Source organism: Emys orbicularis, chromosome 3, assembly GCF_028017835.1.
Source record: "Emys orbicularis isolate rEmyOrb1 chromosome 3, rEmyOrb1.hap1, whole genome shotgun sequence".
Taxonomy (NCBI): Eukaryota; Metazoa; Chordata; order Testudines; family Emydidae; genus Emys; species Emys orbicularis.
Genome location: NC_088685.1, coordinates 151571354 through 151594515, shown reverse-complemented (window position 1 = coordinate 151594515; position 23162 = coordinate 151571354). Strand labels below are relative to the sequence as shown.

Here is a 23162-nt window from a genome sequence, read left to right as displayed (position 1 = left end):
CATACTCGCAGCTGCAGCTCAACTCACCCAGTGGGGGTCCTGGAGACCCTGGAACTGTTACAGTTGTATCAGGGGTGAGGTGCGGGCAAGAACCCTGCACAGGGAGTCACTCCCAGCATGAACGGGAGGCATGGCTGGGGCGGCAGAGAGAGGGAGGCTGGAAGAGCACAGAACCCTGGTGGGAGGCCACACCAGCCTTACCAGGTCATCCTCTTTGTAGCGCATCTTGGAGGTGTGCCGACGCATGCTGTACACCGTCAGCAACAGGTACAGGAAGGCAAAGGACGTGTGCAACCACAGCAGGTTATTTCTGTCACCAGAGAGACACCACTCAGCTGAGGCCACCCGGTCGGTGCAGTGAACCCACCCCCATCTTGTGCCTGGCCAGTCAGCCAACGTGGGCTACCCCGCTCCCTCTGGGCCAGGCTGCCAGCCAAGGGCACTGCACCTGGGGACAGTCCAACTGGCTGGCATGGTGCATGCATGCTGAAAGGCTGCTACCCAGCGCAGGGCTCAGTGGTGGCATCCCAGAGGCTGCTCCCGGGTTTTTGTTCTGGAGGCAGCGGCTGGGAGCTGGCTCTGCAGAGTGAATGAGCTGGGACAGCCTCCCGGGCCTTCCTGGGGCAGCCCCCCCCGTGGCTCCACCTGACACACTCCAAGGGCCCCGCTCCGCCCCCTCCTCGACATACCCAGAATTCAGATTAGCGATCGTCGTTCTCCCAAAGCTGTAGGGGTTGTTCTCTGTGGAGAGAGCGACAGACAGACACCTTTAATTCAATCCAGAGGGTTGTGGTTGGGTGCCTGGGCTGGGGAGACATGGGGCAGGGCAGGGCTGCTCTGGGAATCATCCCTGCAATGCCTCTGAAAATAAATAGAGTCACCCTGCAATCCCCGGGAAATGCTAAAGGGTCAAAGGTTAAGTTTCTGAGCTCCAGTTTTCCTGGCTGAGTTGCAAGGGGGTGAGGGCTCAGCAGAACCCCCCTCCCCACCGAGAGTGAAGCCACCCCCTCCCCACACAACAGCCTCCCTGACAGCAGGCGCTCCCAACTGCCACTGCAGGGCCAGGGCAGGAAGTGATGCTCCCTCACCTCGAGAGCCGGTGTCCTGACCGCCCCCCCCTGCGAGGACTCTTGCTAGGCTGCTGTGAGCAGGGCTGGCTAATTCCCTTCCAAAGGTGGGAACGCAACAGGGCCAGCAAGAGCCGCCCCTCCCCCCACTCACCTAGCAGGTCCCCTGAGAAGTTCACGGGCAGCACGATGCCCACGGAGAGCACGCCCACGGCCACCAGCAGCCCTATGATGTGCCGCTGGAAGGAGAGATAATGGACTGCGTCGGCCCCGCACTTATCCCGGATCTCATCGTCCCTGGCAAGGACACAAAGGCGGTGAGGCATCACCTAATAAGGGCACGGGGCCAAATCCCAATAGCCCTTCGATGCCCAGCACCAGGGGCATCCGCATGGGTCGCGCTCGGCACCTTAAGCACCCGGAGCACTAGCCCCTAACACCAGAGCTAAAAGAGTTCTAATGAGACCATCGCTTAGAGGAGCTGCAGAGCCCTCAGTCCTAGCCCAGGGAGCGGCCAGTTAGGGACCTCAGCACACTGCAGTCTGGCCTTGCACACAAATCCACTAGCCAACATCCACTTGCTGCACCCCAGTGCTCCCAGCCCCTGCAGGATGGGGAGGGGGATGCGAGGCTCACTCATGGCAGCCTGCCAGGCAGCTGTGCCCATGCAATCCACTGTCACTTTAACCCCCGTGGGTTCCCTATCTGCCAGAGAGGGGGTAATGGTGCCGACCCCACGGACTTTAAGAGCTAAGGGTGGAAAACACTAGAGAAGAGCTCAGGGGCACCCTCTTCTTGAGGCTCTGGTAGGTTCTCCTGACCTTCGCTGGCACTGGACCCCGCTTTGAGAGCAACGGGCACCGCAGTGACCAGAACGAAGCAAGAAAGGGGATATCGCCTCCGAGCAGGAGCTTGTGGGGGTGGAGGGGAAGGGTTTGTGATTAGGCACCGGAATGGGACTGGGAGATCTGGGCTGAATTCCCTGCTGTGCCACAGGCTCACTGGGCAACCTGGGCAAGTCACTTAGGCCCATCGAGACAGCTGTCGGGAAGCATAACCCCCCAGCGCAGTTTCCAGATGTGCGCTACCTCAGCTCCAGCGAGGTGTAAAAAACAGCAATGTGGCTGCAGCAGGCTAGCAGCACGTGTACATTCCCAGGGGCCAGGTGGGCTTGCACTTGGGCGGCTGGCCCAAGCCGCTGCAGCCACGCTGCTGTTTTTAGGCACTAGCTCAAGCAGATCTCGTGCATCCATCTAGCCGCAATGGGAACCATGCCTGCATAGACGTACTCTTAGTCTCTTTGTGTCCCAATTCCTCAGCTGTAAAACAGAACAGTCCTTCCTTTGTCTGCCTTTTCTAGCTGGCCTGTAAGCCCTGTGGGGTGGGGGCTGTCTCCTACTGCATGCTTTTACAGCACCTAGCGCAAGGGGGCTTTGAGCCCGGGTGGGGCTTCCAGATGCTATGACAAGCAACAAACAACCACCCTAGGGCCCCACAGCGCCAGGTCTCCACTGCCCCCACTGGTCTCTGGGCCCTGGCAGTGGCTAAGCTCTAGAACCAACACTTGGATTCAAGGGCCACTTACTTTATCCTGAAGATGGCTGTCAGCCAGGAGCAGAAGCCCTGTGCGGAGAGACAGTGGGAGCCCCAGGTTACTGAGGGTTCTCTCAGCCCTACTCTCCCTTGGTAGGCCCCAAGGAGACCAGCCCTACTGCTCTCTTCTCCCCAGGCAATACAAGGCTCCTCTTCCCTGTTTTCCCCAGGCCCAGTGGTTCCCCCTGCCACGAAAAGGAAGCTAAAAGGGCACATGGACCACAAATGCCCAGGTATGTAGGACCCCGTCACAGGTTCTCCCAACATATCAATTGCTCGCCTGCGTATGATATGGGCCAGGCTCAACACCAGCACCAACTGGCTGGTCACCCTCCCAGTTGAGTCATGAGGTCAAAGCAGCAATTTTGCTAAATTACAGTGGGCGGTGGGGACAGTGCGGACCCCAAGGGCTGCCAATTAGCACAGGAGCTCTGTCAGGAAGTCAGCTGTCCCAGTGCAGGGTCACATCCCCAGGGGCCACCTCAGCCATCAAACAGGAGAGGAGGAACACACGATGGACTAAAGAGGCAGCAGGAACTAGGCCAGGGCTCCTCATGGTATGGCGCACACCTGGACAGAGAGCATGTCCCCTGGGAACCACCCTCCTATTTCTTGGCCTACCCAGACCCATCCCATTTCACCAGAGCTGCTTCTGACAGGAAAAGGGGGCAGTAGGGAAACATTCAGTAGATGTCTAGCTTGTAATGGGGCTTAGCAGCTGGATGTGAAGAGGAGCCAGCACCATGTGACCAGCCACCTCTCCGTGGAACTACAGTTTGCTAGCTAGACATCTAATCACTGATTGGAGGGATGTGGCTGGGAGCCTGGACTCCTGGGTTCCCTTCCCAGCTCTAGGAAGGGAGTATTGTCTAGGGGTTAGAGAATGGGACTAGAAGCCAGGACTCCTGGGTTCTATTCCCTCACTCATTTACATGTGGCTTTGGGCAAATGGCTTCCCTTCTCCGTGCCTCAGTTTCCCTTCTGCAAAACAGGGATGAGGACACTGCTCCATTTCTCCAGGGGCTGGGAGACGTGGCTAACGTGTGATGGGCTATGAGCTGCTCAGCTGGCCGGCACTGGATTAGTTTTTGCTGCTACTCACATTGTCCCTCTGGTCGAAGTCCACGGAGCTGGAGACGGAGGTGAGGCGCTCATAGCGGTCGTGGCTGTCAGAGTGCAGAGCGGATGCCACGCTGAAATTACAGAGGGGGGGACAATCAAAGGGTTAACGAAGGAGAAGAGAGAAGCTCAGCCAGGAAGCAGCACCCAGGAGGTCAGAGGTTAATTCAGGTCAGTTTGCCCCAGGCGAGATGCAGAGAGAAGAGCAGAGAGGACAGCAGTTAGTGGAAAGCCCCTCCTCAGACAGCACTGTTCAGACTGGAGTACAGGGGGTGTGCTGCAGTGCACAGGGCCAGCCTCCCGGACACCCAGCTCCGCCGGCCTTCGCAGGGACAGACAGAAGGGGAGTAGGTGTGAGCAGCTTCCCTGTCCTTCCACTCTCCCTGCTAGCCCCTCGCTCCCAGGCCTGGCTGGAGACACCCGCAGCAGCTCAGACACATTCTCAGAGAACATGACGAGTCTGTGCGCATGCGCAGGAGAGAGTGAGGACACAGTAGATTACAGCCATACCCACCAGTGAAGAGGGGCCTGCAGAGGCTGCCACGGGAGGAGAGGTTAGGACTGTTTAGTTTAGAGAGGCAATGAAGAAGAGGCGACCCAATAAAGGGACACACAATAACCAATGGTAGGTCAGTAGCACGTAGGTCAGTTGGGAGCTCCCGTTTTCCCCTTTATAACCCAACAGCAAGGAGCTGCCCCATGAAATTAAGAGGCAAACTTTAAAACTTATGAAAGGAAGAGATACCCCACACAATGTGAACAGTACCCTGTGGAACTCTCTGCCACAGGATATTATTGAGGACAAGAGCCAAGCAAGGCTAAAAGACAGTAAGAAAGAGACATTTATAGGAATAAATATAAATCACAGTTACTAGCTAGGATAGAAATGTTTGAGGGCTAGAAACACTTCAGCTGATCGTCAATTGCCAGGGCTTCCTATACAGGGAGGTTATTCTAAAATTATCCCCTAGAGGGGTTCTTGGACCTTCTTCTGAAGCACTTGGCATTAGTGAACGATGTCAGAGATAGGATCCTGGAAAAGATGGACCACTGGGATGGTTCAATTCCTATGTCCTTCTGGATGAATAAGTGGGTTGGTGGGAGAGTGAATTAACATACTACTTTTTTTTTTTTTTTTAAACACACACACAGGGTAGCAAATATATTAATGCAAAATATTATAAAATATTTCACTTTCCATTCCAAATGGCAGATGAAATTCAATGTTGATAAGTGCAAAGTAACATTCATTAGGAAAAAAATCCCAACTATGCATATACTGTGATGGGTTCTAAGTTACCTGTTACTCCCCCAGAAAGAGATCTTGGAGTAACCGTAGATAGTTCTCTGAAAACCACTGCTCAATGCACAGCAGCAGTCAAGAAGGCTAACAGTCTGTTAGGAACTATTAGGAAAGGGACAGATGATAAGACAGAAAATACCATAGTGCCACGGTACGCCCACACCTTGAATACCGTGTTCAGTTCTGGTCACCCCATCTCAAAAAGCTCATAGCGGAACTGGAAAAGGTTCAGAGAAAGGCGCTGAGGTCCCTAACTGGCCACTCTCGGGGCTACCCTAAACCTCTACGAGAAGCTGGGAATGGAAGACTGCATGCATCACTCCATAATTTCCTCCATGATTTCCCCAAGTCCTCACCCTGAGCGTCTCTTCCCTTGTTCTCGGATCCTGCCTGCACACCTCCACCATAACTCCCTCTCATGCGCTGCAAGCTGGTTCAAGAGCAGGGGGGCTTGTGCACAGTGGGAGGAGCAGCTTGCCCCCCATTCAAACTGGAAACCCTAGAGCTGGGAAACACAGGGGCAGGCGAAAGGAGAGGTCTGGCTGAGGTTCCTTCCCTGCTCCTCAAAGCCAGGCCCGGCAGGGCTTGCTTTAGCCTCAGCTGGGTCCGTACTGCATAGTCTGGCTGGAAATCCCTTCTCAAAGGGATAGGTAAATAAGAACATAAGAATGGCAATACTAGGTCAGACCAATGGTCCATCTAGTCCAGTATCCTATCTCTGACAATGGCCCTTGCCAGATACTTCTGGCAGTTGGAGGTTTAGGGACACCCAGGGCGTGGAGGAGTGTCCCTAACCATCTTTGGCTAATAGCCATTGATGGACCTACACTCCATGAACTTATCTAATTCTTTTTGGAACCAGTTATAGGTTTGGCCTTCACAACATCCCCTGGCAAGGAGTTCCACAGGTTGACTGCGTGCTGTGTGAAGAAATACTTCCTTTTGTTTGTTTTAAACCTGCTGTCTATTAATTTCATTGGGTGATTCCTTGTTCTCATGTTATGTGAAGGGGTAAAGAACACTTCTTTAGTCACTTTCCCCACACGTCATGATTTTATAGACCTCTATCATATCCCCCCATAGTCGTCTCTTTTCTAAGCTGAAGCGTGCAAGTCTTTTTAACCTCTCCTCATGTGGAAGCTGTTCTATACCCCTAATTGTTTCTGTTGCCCTTCTCAGTACCATTTTGAATTCTAATGTATCTTTTTTGAGATGGGGCGACCAGATCTGCATGCAGTATTCAAGATGTGGGTGTACCATGGATTTATATAGTGGCATTATGATATTTTCTGTCTTATTATCTATCCCTTTCCTAATGGTTCCTAACATAGTTAACTTTTTTTGACTCAGCTGCACATTGAATAGATGTTTTCAGAGAACTATCCACAAGGACTCCAAAGTCTCTTTCTTGAGTGGTAGCAGCTAATTTAGACCCCATCATTTTATATGTATAGTTGGGATTATATTTTCCAATGTGCATAACTTTGCATTTAGCAACACTGAATTTCATTTGCTATTTCCCACCCCCCTTCACCCCCCCAATTTAGTGAGATTGCTTTGGCACTTTGCAGTCAGCTTTGGACTAAACTATCTTGAGTAATTTTGTATAGTCGGCAAATGTTGCCACCTCTCTGTTCACCTCTTTTCCACACCAATTATCTGGATTAAGCAAATTGTTCAGGGAGCAATAAAAGGGGAGGAGGTAATTTCTGCCCAGAGGAGGTGGTGATGATGGAGGTCAGGATCCTGGAACGCTTTGCATTAGTAGCATCACAGCTGAGAAGGAAACAAGGCCAGAGAACATAGTGGGGGACCTGAACATGCACTTGGAGCTTGAGAAAGTGAGAGTTAGGCTGCTGAGGAAGCAAAGGTGGAGCGTGTGATTACCTGAGGTGGGAGTTATAAACAGCAGGACACTCAGAGAGTTCTAGCAGTGAAGAGGGGAGGCCTGGAGATGGCTAAGCCCTGAAAGCCTCCAGCACGGGCCCTGAACCACATAGCAGTTGGCTATGGCAGATTCTGGGGCAGCTTGCTGCTGAAGCCTTCAAGGCTGGCTGATGTGGGACATGCAGGAGGCCTCTCTTTATGAGCAAAGACCAAGATGGCTGTCCACAGATAGGCCACAAGCTGGTTGCTGTTCTGGACAAGGTTGGAGCTGTGGGGCAAAGGAGCAGCTGAAGTCACCGAGAAGAGAAACAGTGGGAGAGTCCCAGCAGGCTAAAACCCTGGAAGGGGAAAGGAGGGATGAATTGAAGGAAGTGGGAAAACCTGGCAGCAATAGGAACAGAGGGAAACATGGAGCCATTCAAACTGGACCCTCCGAACAGGCACTACCAGGCAGAGGATCAGATGGAGAAGAGCCCAAGGGAGGTCAGGGGCCCAGCAAGTGAGCAAGAGGCAAATGGTCCTCATTAATGATTCCCTGGTAAGGCCTATGGCCAGAGACACCTGTGACCCAGCTAAAGGAATCAGGAGGATACGTGTTGCCTGCCAAGTGTCCTGAGAGGAGACTGGCGAAAAGCAGAGCAGCTCTGGAAGAACTTGGCTCTCCCTCCATCCCAGCTGCCACCTACATAGGAATTAATGCCATGAGCGAAGGGTGGTTAGAAAGGCTTCAAGGGGTGTGGGAAGAAATGAGAGCGAAGAGCTGATGAGACAGATGCTTGCAGGTCTGAAGCTGCATATGCAGAAACAGCCCTCCACAGGGGAGAGCCATTCTCTGCACTGCCCTGGGAGACTTAAATTGGGATCCCCCACTCAGCTCTGGGCCCCTCAGTTCCACATGCCTTATGGCCCAGAGCAGGGAGGGGCTAGCTCCTCTCTCTGGCTCCATAGCTGGGTGACTGTGTTCTGTTCTGGGCTCCTCGGTATCAGAAAGACAACTGGGCAGAGAAGGGCAGCGAGGGACTAATTTCAGAGAAAAGAGTGAGGAGGGTTAAATCTGACAAGCTTGGCTCGGCAATGAGAGTGTGAATTGAGTGGGAGGAGGAGGAGAGGGTCTGTTTGGGGAGATGTAGGGGGGCATAACTAGGAGTAATGCCGCAACATTAACAAAAGGATTATTCTGAATGACACTCGGGAGACACTTCCTGACAGTGAGATACCCTGGGCTCCCACGGGGCGCTGGCAGCCCCGGCAACTAGGACGTTTAACGCCAGACTGGGCAAAGCTCTAGCAAAACTTGCTGTAGGGCCTGATCCTGCCTGGTCCCCAAGAGCCGGTCGAGATGGGACCGGGCAGGCCTTTCCCCCATCTGCATCGTCCAGGATTCGATTTCTACGCAGCTATGACTCACTGGAGGAGTTAATAATCCTGCGCACAGGGAAACGAACACATACAGCACCCACCAGGGGGAGCCAGCGAGCAACGTGTTGCCAGGCAGATGACGGGGAAGATTTGAAGCGGTGTGATGTCGATGTGATGCAGGCAGCCGCGTGGGTGGGGAGCCCTGCAGAGCTGTGAGCTCCCCACTCCTACCTGAGAGATGCGGGCTGGTCTCCTCCTTAGGGCATGCAGCCGGCCTTCTCCTTCGCTTCAGCTGACACCGGCTGGCTGACTCACTGATCGCGGGGGGCTCCCCGGGGGCCAGATGACTGAGAGGCCCAGGGCCGAAGCAGACAGACAGGTGTGTGTGCAGGGACAGACTGACACAAAAACACACCACATGAAGCTGCCAGATATTTGCTAGCAAGGAGCAACGTTACAGCGGGAACCTACCAGGCTCACTGTGGCTGGCGTTGCTTCTCCGTGGGTGCGGTGTCCCAGCCCATCACGGAGATCCAGCTTATAACTGGGGGAGGGGAGCTGCTGTCAGCCATGGAGGAGGAGGGGTCTGGCCGGGGTTTCCTCCCTCAGCTCCATGACTTGGAGGTGAGCCTCACATCAAGGTTCAAACGGCAGGTTGGGGAGACCCCCCCCCGGAGATCACCCGCGAGGCCTGTGCCTGCTGCTGGCTGAGAAAGAGGGAGGAAGAACTGGAAGAGGTGGGAGAAGCCGCAGAGTCTCTCTGGACATGTTTGCTCTAGGCCCCGGTAGCGGGTGGTGTGAAAGGTCTGTCCCATCTCTGCTGCCTCGCTCACACTGAGTGGACCTGCTTGCATCTCCCCGGGCAACACCCACAGCTGGATTTGTGCCTCCCCCTAGCCAGCACCGTGGCCAGGAGAGATGGGGCCTCTCTCTAGGTGGGGCCCAGCACCCACATTGTTAGCAAAAAGGCAGATAAGTTAGTCTGGGAACAGTTCACCCCACAGCCTCACCAAGTGCAAGAGTCAAACACAAGAAAAGCTGCAGGATTTGGGACAAGCACAAGATGCCCTCTCCCTGCATAGGCGCACACGGCTACAGGCAGCAGCCCTCCTCCTGTGGTCCCCACACCGGCAGCACAGCATTAGCCTGAGTCCCACCAGCCAGCCAGGGCACACGTGGAGGAGGAGGAGTGACTGGGCACTGGTGCTTCCTGCATCATTCCAAGTGAGCCAGACACACAGAATGAGGGCCAGATGCTTTCTCAAGCCAAAGGCTGCAGACCGTGGCTCTGCACAAAGGACCAAGAGTGCCAGAGTGGGGGAAAATGGCAGGATGGCCCTCTGCTCCCTCACGTGCCCTGCCCACAGCCCCTACCATCTGGCTCCAGTGCCAAGTAGGGCAGCAATGGGAACTTGAGAAGCACAGAGCACTCCCGAGATGTTGTCAGTTTCTGCTGCTGCCCTGCTCGCCCCTGGCGCTGAGCAGAACTTAGAAGCCAGGCACCAGTTTGCTGTGTACTGCCTCCCACCCTGGTCCTGCGTGAGGGTGAGAGCCAATCATCCCCCATCCAGGCTAGACAGTGTAGCCAGTTAAAGCAGCACAAGAAAGACTCAGGGATCAGACCTAAGCTTCTGACTGCCAGGTGCTGGGGCTGGACGACAGGGGATGGATCACTGGATGATTGCCTGTTCTGTTCATTCCCTCTGAAGCAACTGCTACCAGCTGCTGTCAGAAGACAGGATACTGGGCTAGATGGACCTTGGGTCTGACCCGGTGTAGCCGTTCTTATGTTCTAGACTGCGGCTCTGTGGGAGATGGAGCATTTTTAAGAAGAAGTCAAAATGCAAAGGGACATCCCCAGTGGGGAAACAAGAAGAATGTGTGGCTGTACAAGGGGCTATTCAGAGTCTGTCTGACCAGCCCACATACTCACTGCTGGGGTCTACAATGGGCAGTGCCAAGCCAAGGTACCAGATGGTGCTGGCAATGGTTCTGTAATAGGAAGCTCATGTCTGCATTACTGGCTGAGCTGGAGGGAGGGATTGGGACAGTGCACCAGTGCATTATTCACACTGGTGCATTCTTCGGGTGTGGTAGCTGAATTCTGGCTCCCCTAGGGCTTATATGATCAAAGCCCAGCTCTGAACAGGGGGTGAGAGAAACCCCTTTCCCTATTCACCCCAATAAAACAGCAGTAATGACAGGTAGTCTGTATCCAGGGTTCCCAAGTATCCCTGTTGCCTCACTATCCATAGACACACAGGGGAAGGGTGGAGGAAAAGCTCTAGGGGTAAGTAGTGTGGGGACCCAGCCAGCCTTTGGAAACGGGCATGATTTGGTCCCTGTCCCAGTTCCAGCACACACATGAATTTGTGGTGAAGCGGGGGGAGTGCTGTGGTACCCTCCCAGGATCACAGTGGCATTGCTGTTGTTTGACAGGGACCAGAATGAGCCCCGTCCCTTCCCAGCTGTGATGTGTGGCTGAAAAATCTGCATTGATCAGGAGACACTAATCCCAGCCCTGAATCCCTAGCCATTTCCAAAGGAAAAAAACAGGAGAGAGAGGGAAGGAAAAATACCCTGAAAAAACAACAACATACTATTCCCGCTCCATTCGCTCTGTCTGCCAGTGCCGCCGCCTGGGGGCAGAGAAACAAAAAGGGAGGGTTACAACAATGGGAACTTTGCAGTACCCACAGGGAGCCTCCTCGGCCCCAGTAGACACAGCGGGCTGCTTCTCACCATCCTGGGGAGAAACCTGTCAACAATCAGATCAGAGAGAGAAAATAAAGGAAAAACTTCCTTGCAGCACTCAGTTTCCCAGCACACTGCAGGCTCCTCAGGGCAGGGCCCTATCATGTTTGTCTGGAAATCTCATGCACACCTCTTGTCATAAATATAGAGGGAAGGGTAACAACCTTTATGTATGCAGTAGCATAAAATCCCTCCTTGGCAGCTGTACTGAATCGCCTTACCTGTAAAGGGTTAAGCAGTTCAAATAACCTAGTTGGCACCTGACCAGAAGGACCAAGGAGGAAAGAAGATGCTTTCAAATCTGAGGGGGGAAGGATTTGTTTGTTGTTCTCTTTGTTTGTTCCCTCTCTGGACGGAGGGAGAAGCCAAGCAGGTACAACATCTCCTGAAAATAAACCTGGAATAATCCATCTAAAACCACAGAAATTGTAAGTAGGGTAAGGAAATACGTTAGGTTATCTTTTGTTTTAGCTTGTGAATTTCTCCTATGATACAGAGGTAGTTTTATTCCTGTTTTTGTAACTGTGAAGCTGAGCCCAGAGGGGAGTCCTTTGTGTTTTAAATCTTTTTACTACCCTGTAAAGTTACCTTCCATCCTGATTTTGCAGGTGTGATTCTTTTTTCTTTATAATAAAGTTCTTCTTTTAAAAACCTGATTGATTTCTGTGTCCTGAAGACAAAGGGTCTGGTCTGTGCTCACATTGCTAACCAATTAGTTGGTATATTATTCTCAAGCCTCCCCAGGAAAGGGGGTGAAGGGGCTTGGGGGGATATTTTGGGGGAATAGGGATTCCAAGTGACCCTTCCCTGAATTTTTGTGTAAATCACTTGGTAGTGGCAGCAATACCGTTCAAGGACGAGGAAAGGAATTTGTACCTTGGGGAAGTTTTAACCTAAGCTGGTAGACTATAAGCTTAGGGGGTCTTTCATGCGGGTCCCCACATCTGTACCCCAGAGTTCAGAGTGGGGGGGAATCCTGACACCTCTGGTGCTGGCTCCGTCTGTAACACACATCGATGAGATCTGCACTGCACCACCACCAGTAGCGACAGTCACAGGAAGGGTCTTTAGTTTGGAGTGGGAGACCCTAGGATGCGCTGGGCTCTGGGAATCTCTCAGATTCTACTTGGGTTTGCATCTAAATCTGGGATTTTACAGAACATTTGCACCATCACTTAAACTATTGCTTCCCCAAACGGAATGAAACAAACGTTGTTTTTCCATCCTGAGCCAGTGCAAACAGTGTCTTCAAGGACAGATTAGCTTGCCCGGCCTCAGGGAATTAAATAAGGAAATACACAGCAGCCCAGAACTCAGGGAACCCCCCCAAAACTCCAGGTTCTGTCCCAAATCTAGAACCAACAATATACAAGTGGCTCCTAAATCTGGTGAAATGAGCTCTCCACTCTCTAGTTTTAGTGCAAAACAAGTGTAAGGCCCAGGGAACTCATGCGTACCAATGATGCACAGCTCTTTACAAACATGCTGAGTAATCTGTCCTGCCATTCCAGCAGAGGGGGCCACTGCAACCAGGTGGGACCCTCCTATGACAGCTACAAAAGAAAGGGAAAACACCAGCTGATCTTCAGGAACTGCCCTCCCTGGGAATGTCAGCCCAACTCAAGACCAGACAGGGCCAGCTGCTGAAGAATTGAACCTGGTGAGCTGAGAGAACTGCACTGACTGGGGCCACTGATCTGGTGCAGCTGTTCCAGGCTAGGCCAAGATCCCTGCAGGGCTAAGTCAGAGGAACCCGCTGGTTCAGCTTCCCTTCCCGTCTCTTTTGTTCCTTCTCCTGAGCGGTTCTTGCGCATGGAGGCCTCTCCCTACAACGCTGTCTGGCCAGCCCAGACTGACAGAGAGGGAAGGAGGCCCTGTGTTAGGAGAGGGGACAGTTTAGGACAAGCAGCTCCGCCTTTCCTAGAGGCAAAGCCCCACTGACTCCCAGGGAAGCAGGATTTGACCCGTGTTCCATTGTCTGGTGCATCCCGAATGGGCTGCATGAAAGTGTCACACCACAGAACTCCCTCCCCGCTGGCAGGGACCAAAGAGTCAGCAGTGACATGAGGGAAGACCAGGAGCGTTGGCACCAGGGAAGCACCTATCTGGGAGAGCCTCAGATCGAGGGTGCTGCCTTCTGGCCCTGGTCCTCAATGCAGCCTTCCCCCCCACACACTTATGCAGCTGACCCAGCAGTAGTGGAGACAAATCAGGGCCACCCACGCACAGTGTGCAAGGCGCAGCCTATAGAATGGTTTAGATCAGGGGTAGGCAACCTATGGCATGCGTGCCGAAGTCGGCACGCGAGCTGATTTTCAGTGGCACTCACACTGCCCGGGTCATGTACACCGGGCCAGGGGGCTCTGCATTTTAATTTAATTTTAAATGAAGCTTCTTAAACATTTTAAAAACCTTATTTACTTTACATAGAACAATAGTTTAGTTATATATTATAGACTTATAGAATGAGACCTAAAAACGTTAAAATGTATTACTGGCACGCGAAACCTTAAATTAGAGCGAATAAATGAAGACTCGGCACCCCACTTCTGAAAGGTTGCCGACCCCTGGTTTAGATTAAGAAATTAGTGGTAGTTACATTTAGGGCCTAAGTGTAGAGGAGTCAAGGGAATGGAGGTTGCGAGTTAGAGAGAAGCTGGAGACAGTAAGATGGGAAAACTGCATTTAGCAAGGACGTGAGCCAGGGTTATGGTGCCATTATGTTTTGGTTATAACTGCTTCAAGCAGGGTTTCTAATGAGTGTTTTTGAGAATTGTGAATGTTTTTTATAATTCTGTCTGTATTGATAGTATGGGAAGGACATTGGGTCAGATGTTCATTTACATAATCATAGAATATCAGGGTTGGAAGTGACCTCAGGAGGTCATCTAGTCCAACCCCCTGCTCAAAGCAGGACCAATCCCCAGACAGATTTTTGCCCCAGATCCCTAAATGGCCCCCTCAAGGATTGAACTCACAATCCTGGGTTTAGCAGACCAATGCTTAAACCACTGAGCTATGTAAAGAGCCAATAAGGAAGAGGAGGAAATATAATTATGGTAAGGGGCAGTGTAATGTTATGTAGTACGATAATAGATTATAAAAGGGAGTCGATTTGTAAATTTGGAAGGAGCTCCAATAAACGTCCAAAGGGTCCCGTTAGGTTCCAGGATCATCAGGCTGTTGTCAGTGGACTGATCGCTCATTGATTAAGTAGTAATTGCATCCCTGTTTGCTTAGCGATGCATTTTGCTTCTGAATAAAGTTTGGTTTTATCATTCTAAGTGATGCCTAGTGGTCCTCTACTAAATGCATTTTCTGTATTCCACCTAGAGGCTCACACTTGAAGACTATGTTGGGCTTTGTTGCACCCTTATCTTTAACAGCTCCATGTTAACTGGAAACATTTCAACCTACGGCTCCCAAGGATCCAGTTGCAGAGATCTCCCATCCACACTCCTGCCGCTAGACGAATCGGCCCTATGGGTCCATTTACTGATGGGGCAGAGCAATTCACGTTCCCTTGTGGTGTGACAGGACTCTGGCTGCCTCCTCTCAGCCCCAGATTCCTTCTTTGACCTGGGGGATGTAATCTCTTCCCATCCGCGTCAGCAGCAAACACAGGACCTGAAAGAATGGCCCTGGCCTCTGCACCAGCTCCCCACTATTATCTGCACAGGACTGGAAGAGGCATTCTCACCATCTCCCTGCCCTGGTCAGGAACGGGAGGTGGCCAGAAAAACCTTCACACAGATATTTTTGTTGTTCCAGCTCCTATCTGTTCTGCATGGAGTGTGTCCCTGCCACAGGTTACCCGAGGGGCAAAAGGTTTGTCTGTCTAATTGAGACTGCAGGCCCCCTGGGGCAGGGACTGTGTCTCCGTACATGGGTTGTACATCAGTGCACAGACACAGAGTGCGTTTGGGCTCTGGCCAGCTGTCACCTTTCGGATCCCATGGGGGCTGGGTTTCTTGTTCCAACCCAAAACTAGCAGCACTTGGGCACCACATTTCATGGGAAAATCCAAAGTGTTCCCTAGGGAAGCAGCATCCCAGTCGCCTTTGCCCTGCTGCCCGCCCGGGGATGGATAGGAGAACCTGCTTGTCTGCTAGAAGCCCAGCGTGAAGCAGCTGGAACCTGGCACAGTTCTCAAACTAGTGCCTCCCTCAACTCCCCCACGGGGATCATGGCTTCCTGCAAACTCTCCCACGTAGCCCTTCCCTGCCAGTTCACACCAGCCCCCACAAGTGGCCGTGCTATTGAGGCTAAAAGCACACAGATGGGGATGCTCTGCTGCCAATACCTGCTCCTGTCTCAGCGACTCTCCTCTGGGCCTCCTAGTGCCCTAGCTTGCCAGCTGGGCATTATTTGTTCCATGTTAGCTGCAGCTCTCCTTCCAGTTGGCAGCACCCAGACATAATGCGATTACTCACAGATAGGTGCTAGCAAGGGCAGCAGGCTGTCTAAGCACAGGGCGAGGATCCACCTGCTAGCCAACCTGTGCCAGTGTAACACCAACAGATCCCGGTCATCGGTGGGCGGGATCGAACCTGGGACCTCTGAAGCTTAATGCAGGAGCTAAAAGCCACATGCCTCTTAGCGGAGGTTGCAGCAGACTCATTAATTTCTAAGTGTTCTAGGTGTCATTAGAGGGGGACAGAGCACCACACCCAGCAGGCATGGGTTGCACCAGGATTGAATAGGACCTCACCTAGCATGCGAGGTGGGGCCCATCCCACACAGGGGGCGGCTCTGAGGGTTCCGGAGGGCACCGATATCCCCAGATCTGTGGGAGCCACGTTTGGAGGAAAGGTGTGTTGGTGGGTGGGTGGGAGGAGAGGACCAGGCAGGGAGATTTGAAGTTTGCACAGTTCTCAAAGAGACTGAGCAAGTCAACAAAGAAAAAACCATCCCCCTGGGGAAGGGGACGTGGCCTAAAGCTGAAGAACAAATGCGGAACCTGGGCAGAGCCACCCCTCAAAGGGGAAGAGCAGACCGGGCCAGTTACAAGGGCAGGCAGTTGGCACTGGGTGTACGAAACAGGCAGCATGGCCCAGGCCAGTGTCTCTCACCCTTTTCAGGCTGGTGACCCTTTATTCCTTGTCAAAAAATGTCACGACCCCCCCTGTATAAAAAGGAAGAGTAGGAGATGTATCAATGCAAACAGTGCAAAGCCTGGATAGTTCATTTGTGGGAGTGGCTGGCCAGGGTGGTAGAGAACACTGGACCTTGAAGTGTAAGGGCATGTGAGATGTCATTTGCTTTACAGTGTAATAACTCTTCCAACTCCTTGCCATGACCCCGACTGCCTTTGGTGCCCCCCCAGGGGTTGTGAGCCACTGGTTGAGAAACGCTGGTCTAGAGGCCTGAGCTTGGCACTGGGAGCCAGAAGCCCTGAGGCATGGAGGCAGCTTGAAGTGAAGCTACTTGCCAAAAACGCAGCGCCCGTCACATTCGCCCCGGGGACGGTATCCCCTCCCTGCTCCAAAACAATGCCTCTTACCCTGCCACCCAGGCTGCCCTGGCCTCACTGCAGCCACATCACATGGCAGGCTCGGTAATTAGTTGCGCGTTCTCACCCTGGCTCTAACACACCATTGCTGCTGACCAGGTTCCTCCGTCCCATTGAGATCTAGCTGTGGATTACTTTCCCCACAAGGGATCAGCTACGTTTCCTCACATGGCTACCTCCTGCCTGCTTTTCCCCATCTCTCTGGGTCCCCTGGTGCTGTTTTCTCTAGCCTCAGCAGCGTTCAAACCTCCGCCTAAGGAGGAGACAGAGTAGCTCTGGAGATATAGCGGATTAATTTATTCAAATAAAGGTCCTTGTTCAGTGTTAGAAGAAAATGACTCTGCCATTCTTTCCCTTGTCACGTAACAAGAGGTGCAAACCAGACTAATTTGAATGCTTAACACACAGAGCAATGACGCAAAGGTCAGCCTGGTAGCTTTTGCAATGGAAAGTGAAACTGAAAATATGTGGAACTCCTTTGCCTCCACTATGGCAGGCAGTGCGAATACCTGGGACTCGGTTCTTCCGAGATTCTCTGAGTGCTTCGTTCCACAATGGAATTAACGTACATGGGTGCAATGACCCAGAGAGCATGGAACCCTTTCTAAAGGCCCTCTCTGCCGGAGCTGAGCAGCGTCTGAACACAAGATCATCTAGCAGTTGGGATTTGAAACAAGGGACGTCATGGAATAAGGAGAACAGCGCAGCCCCTGAACCTACTCTGCCTCTTGTTGCTTCACTGTCGAGCTGGCGTCCTGCGACAGACTCATTAATATTCACATACTCTTCTTCCATTTCAGTAAAGAAGTCATACCCAGCAGGGATCTTTAGACACCTCTTCCAGCTGGTACACTGCATTTCCTCATCAGAACCCTTGGCTCAGTCCTTCAGCCAGTTTTCAGTCCACACGGCAGTGTCTTAGCCTAGCCACGTTCAATTATATTTTAAGACTAAGATTCCATTAGCAGTTAGGGGGAAAAGCTTTCCCTTCGGCCACTAACACAGCCATCAAGAACTTCACTTGGATCCCTTCTCCAGACTCACTTCGCTAACGCTTCCAGCTCAGAGCCCTGCTTCTGAGCCACCCGCGCTCGGCTACCTTTGCTTCCTCAGATTTAGTGCCGTGACCTGTACAGTTAAGAGCTACAGTACCTGAAAACCCAGCCCGTGACTCCCAATCTACTTAAAAAGAAATCAGTACAGAAAAGAAAAAGTACAATCCCCTCCAGCTGTGTTGCTAACAAAGCAGTTATTGCGTCAGACCTTGCCCTCCCATAACCTCTTCCCCATTCTACCTCTTCCTTGCCGGGCCATTGCTGTTCCCACAAGTCTGTGCTGTAGAGCAAATCGTGCACACTGTTGCTGTAGGAATCATAAATCATACATTACAATCCCATCTCCAGAGCCACCCGAGGTTTGCTCCTGCACAGGGATGAAGTCGGAATGACAAAGGGCTGGCATGTTGGGCTGCAGGGACTCTCCCTGTTCCTGGGATTTATGGGGTTAGACCAACCTGAGCACCACTCCTTCCCCACCCCCCTGCCATCTGGGCACACAGTAGAGGGTTTAACCCTATACCCTGTTTTCTTCAAGCCCACTCCCATCCTGACCTTACCTGTCAGCATCAGTCACCAGGGCCAGACGTCCATAGTCCCAGGCTACTTTACGCAAGATCGAAAAGACAAACAACAGTGCCTGCAAAAGTGCCAAGAGAAGCTATGAGACAAGGCCCCCCTGGCTGGGGAAGCAGCCCTCCCTGACATCCCCTCCCCCCGCCCGGCTGTCTGCCTGGCATGGAGAGAACAATGACAGGGGACAGAGGAAGCAGCTGGATCTCTGCTTGGCTTGCTCGTGTGGCATAAGGAATTGGACCCTTGTCACTCCGGTGTGGCAGCATGGCCTGGGAAGAGGGATCCAACATCACAAGCACGAGATCTCCCCAGTGACCACGTTCGCGCTATCACAGCTTGACCTGCTGTCAGAGGTGGCAGCACTACAGAGCGGGCGTCAGGCTCTGCTTGGGTGGCTCAACTACTGCAGCTGAATGAATGAATGGCAGCGTACGATAGGAGAGCAAAAGCTTCCCTGAGGCCTGCTCTTGGTGGGGGTGGGGAAAAGATACAGCATGAAGTGGGGGTGGCCACAGCTCGACCTGCAGAGCGGATCTCCCATCTGGTGGGCAGAGGGGTGGCCCACAGGAAGCACAGTCCCAGCATGCAATGTGCTATGACCTGAGTGAGCGGGTCGCACTGTGTACTGGGCCTGGAGTCTGTGTGTGGCACCATCCCTGAATCAGAGAGGAGAGGGGTGCACTGCAGAACTCCTGGACTCCAAGGGGGCTGCAATCTGCTCTGTTCTGTCTGTGCTGGGTGCAGCCCTGCAGTTCCTGGCAAGGCACCAACATGGCCCTTGTTTGGGCACCCAGGCCCAGAAAACGGGACTCTGGGATGCAGGATTGCCCACATCTGTTCCCTGGAGTGAGTCTGTAGCATTCTCCCACCAGAGCCCAGAGCTCCAGTACCTGCCCCAGCTGCCATCCTGCTGCAAGAGTGGCTGGGAACTTCACTGCTTGCATATTACAACTCCTTCCTCTGAAAGCACCCCACAATAGGGCTTGGCAGCATTCGCCCGCAGCTGATCCTGTCCCAGCCCGGAAACGCATCCGAACAGGACAGGGGCTGTGAGGAGACAAGCCAGCCACGAGCAGCGTGTGCCCACAGCTTACAACGGACGCCGGCCACACCAGAGAGGTGGATCCAACGCAGAGACCCCAGATGAAGGAGCTCTGTGAATTGGGGGGGGGGGGGGGGGCATTGTTAGCTTCGAGGCCTAGCCCTGGCTGGAGGCCCCACAGGAGTGGCTGCTGGCTGATGCACAGGCAGAGCGGAAGCACGCTGGGTCATCCACCCTGCCAGCCATGCACACAGATCAAGGCTGCGTTTGTCCAACACCTAGCACATGACTCGGGCTCCTAGGCTCTATGGTAATACAAACCAATAATAATAATAATAGGTGGCAACCTGGCCTGTTCTCCAGAGCACAAACAGATGACACCTTGCCGCCTCCCAAGCCCTGATATCACTAGCGGAGATGGAGCCATCTGTTCTCAGACTATGCAGGAAGCAGCAGAAGAATCAGAGGGGGGCTTGGGGCTGGCAAGGCAGGAAAGCCCAGTGCCTGGGCATTAGGTTGGCCCGAGTCACATACATAGCCCTAGTGGCCACCCCAAACCTCCATGTTCCCAGCCCCAACCCTCTCCCCATCCCTGTCTTCCTGCCTGTCAAGTTCAGGCTGCTCCTTAGCGACGTGAGCTAGGGCTGGAGGGACGCGGCACGAAGCCGGGCACGTCCCAGTTGGCCCTAACTGGCCCCCTCGTCGGCAGCCCAGCCAGAGAAGCCAAAGGACTGAACGGACCACGGAGAGTGAGCTCCCTGGTGCTGTTCCTTCCAGCAGGGCTGCAGGACCAGCTCGCCCTGCCCGCACTGCGCCGCGCCATTTCAGCAGGGACACAGTCACGGCATTTTTTTCTTAAAGCTATTGAAAAAAAAACATTGTGCTTTGATGACTGAGAGTCGGGGTTCCCCAGCCGGCCAGCCAACTGCTGCCAGGGGAGGAGGTTGTGTTAGAGCAGCACACGGGTGGGGTAAGGAGATGCAGGAAGAACAATATTGTGCTTTTCTAGAGACTGGGTTGTCAAAGCACTTGGCAGGTGCTAATTCCTTGAGCTTCAGAACCACACCGCCTCTGGGAGGTCAGTGTCAGAATCCCTATCTCACTGAGGGGAAACCGAGGCACAGAGCGGTCAAGTGACCTGCCCAAGATCACAGAGGAGCCAATAACAAAAGCTGAGAGGAGAATTCAGGAGTCCTAGCTCTAACCACTCTCTATCCTGAGCTGGCAACCAGGGCTAGGAGTCCTGACTCCCATGCGTCCCAGCTCCAATCAGTAGATTACACTCCTCCTCCCACATCTGGGGATAGAACCCAGGAGTCCTGACTAGTTATGTCCATCCTTCATCCTCACAGCCATGCACCACCCCAGGCAAACGGCAGCAGCACAATGGTGCGGGAGACTTACCAGAAAGCACATGAAGTCGAGGGCTAGGACGGTGGGCACTCCCCCAAAGGGCAAGCCCTGCAGCACAGTGCTGCGGATGCGGGCACTGTAGCAGTAATCCTTGGTGCTGCTGTTACAGCCGGCGACCTGGCAGGTGGCTCCTGCCGAGCCCAGGGTGGCAAACAGGAAGGGAAGCATCTCTACTGCCTCATCGTCTTACCTGGAGGAGGGGGGAAAAGGCACAGTTAGAAACACACCCGACCAACTAGTCAGCAGCCCGCTTAACAGGAGGTAGCAGCAGGTGAGGAGATCCCAGGGCCAGCTCACCCATTGCCATCTCCCACAACCTCCATCCAGGCTCCTCTGCGCAGCAGCCTCTTGCATTACAGTCTCAAAGGGAGCTGGCTAATGAAGTTACTAACTGGCCAGCGATCACGTGTGGGAAGTCCTGGAGAACCAGGGAGGTACCAAAGGACTGGGGAAGAGGAGACCTACTTTGCTTCAGTCTTCTCTCAAAAAATAACGTGTGACCAGACGACTAGCGAAGTTACCATAGATAATAAAGGGGAAGGGATTCAGCTCGGGATAAGTAAAGAACACATCAGAGATCTTCTGACCAATTTGAATGAATTCAAATCAGCGGGGCCTGATGCTATTCACCCCAGGGTGCTGAAGGAATTAGCTGAAGAAACTCGGAGCCACTGGCAATAATATTTGCAAACTCATGGATGAGAGGAGAGGTCCTGGAAGACTGGAGAAGGGCTAATGTAGTGCCCATCTTTAAAAAAGGGAAGGAGGAGGATCTGGGGAGCTATAGACCAGTCAGCCGGACTTTGATACCTGGGAAGCTACTAGAGCAATGTAAAAAACATTCAATTTGTGAATACCTGAAGGATGAAGGGGTAATCACAAGCAACCAGCATGGATTCACCAAGAACAAATCATGTCAAACCTGCTTGATTTCCTTCTTTGACAGGGTAACTGGTTTGGTGGACGGGGGAATGCAGTGGACATATTATACCTGGGCTTCAGCAAGGCTTTTGACACGGTCCCACATGACATTTTGATAAGTGTGCTGGAGAAATGTGGGCTTGGCGGATCTACCATTAAGTGGATACACAATTGGTTAAACAACCACAACAAAGGGTAGCTATTAATGGAATGATGTCAGATTGGAGAGAGGTCTCAAGTGGGGTTCCACAGGGATCTGTTCTGGGTTCCGTGTTGTTTAACATCTTTATTAATGACCTGGATGTAGGAATAGAGAGCATACTGATCAAATTAGCAGGTGACACAAAACTGATGGGGGGTTGCCAATACTTTGGAGGATAGAGCTAAAATTTAGAGGAATCTTGATAAATTGGAGAACTGGACTACAGACGACAAAATGAAATTCAACAAAGACACATATAAGGTGCTATACAGAGGGAAGAAAAACCAAACGCACAAATATAAAATGGGGGATAACTGGCTTGGCAGCAGCACTGCAGAGAAGGATCTAGGAGTTGTGGTGGATCACAACCTCAACATGACTCAGCAATGCAATGCTGCTGCAGAAAAAGCAAATGCAATGTGGGCTGCATTAACAGAGGCACAGCATGCCAGTCACGGGAGGTGATAGCACTGCTCTACTCGGCGCTGGTTATGCCTCAGCTGGAGAACGGTGTCCAAGTTTGTTCACCAATGTATAGAAAGGATGTAGAGAGACTGGAAAGGATCCAGAGGTGAGCAACAAAGATGATCAAAGGGATTGAACATAAGCCATATGTGCAAAGGCTGAAGGAACTGGGTATGTTTAGTTTGGAGAAGAGATTGAGGGGGGGACATGATACTTGAAAGGCTGCCATAAAAAAGATGGAGAAAAGTTGTTCTCTCTTGCCACACAGGGCAGAACAAGAGGCAATGGGATCAAACTACAGCGTAGCAGATTTAGATTAAATCTCAGAAAAAACTTCCTAGCTGTGAGAACAGTAGGAGAAAGGAAGAAACTGCCTAGGGAGGCTGTGGACGCTCACTGGAGGTTTTCAAAAGGAGGCTGGATAGCCATCTGTCTGGAATGGTTTAGACACAGCCAGGAGCGCCGCCAGCTTTTTTGCCGCCCTAGGCGATGGAAGGTCCCGCCCCCAAAATGCCGCCCCTGACAGAGGCGGCGGAAGGTCCCGCCCCCGAAATGCCGACGACGACCGGAGCGGCCGAAGATCCGGCTGCCGCGGTCGCCGCCCCCCAAATGTTAGTGCCCTAGGCGACCACCTAGGTTGCCTAATGGGTTGCGCCGGCCCTGGACACAGCAAATCCTGCATCTTGGCAGGGGGTAGACTAGATGACCTTTGTGGTCCCTTCTAACCTTATGATTCTATGATGTGATACTGGGAGCAGAGCAATCCTGGCAATTGCTGCCCTGTGAGCCCAAGCTTGTAACCCTACAGAAACAACAGAACTGCAGCAGGGCCCCTTGAATGCAACAATGCAGCACTTAAGAGCCTCTCCCTCATGCTTGGACTCCTCCCTCTCC

General features: G+C 52.7%; 1 protein-coding gene across 1 annotated transcript in view; it reads right to left on the bottom strand.

The window, feature by feature from the left end:
- The window catches only part of TMEM63B (transmembrane protein 63B), a 70276-nt gene that overhangs the window by 20489 nt on the left and 26625 nt on the right, over window positions 1-23162 (bottom strand). The window contains exons 2-9 of the mRNA XM_065401639.1: window positions 20672-20870; window positions 18210-18289; window positions 10929-10967; window positions 3763-3853; window positions 2653-2690; window positions 1222-1364; window positions 690-741; window positions 202-310 (exon numbers count right to left, since the gene is read on the bottom strand). Coding sequence (XP_065257711.1) covers window positions 202-310; window positions 690-741; window positions 1222-1364; window positions 2653-2690; window positions 3763-3853; window positions 10929-10967; window positions 18210-18289; window positions 20672-20848 — 729 coding nt within the window. The 5' untranslated portion in view covers window positions 20849-20870. The remainder of the gene's footprint in view (window positions 1-201; window positions 311-689; window positions 742-1221; window positions 1365-2652; window positions 2691-3762; window positions 3854-10928; window positions 10968-18209; window positions 18290-20671; window positions 20871-23162) is intronic.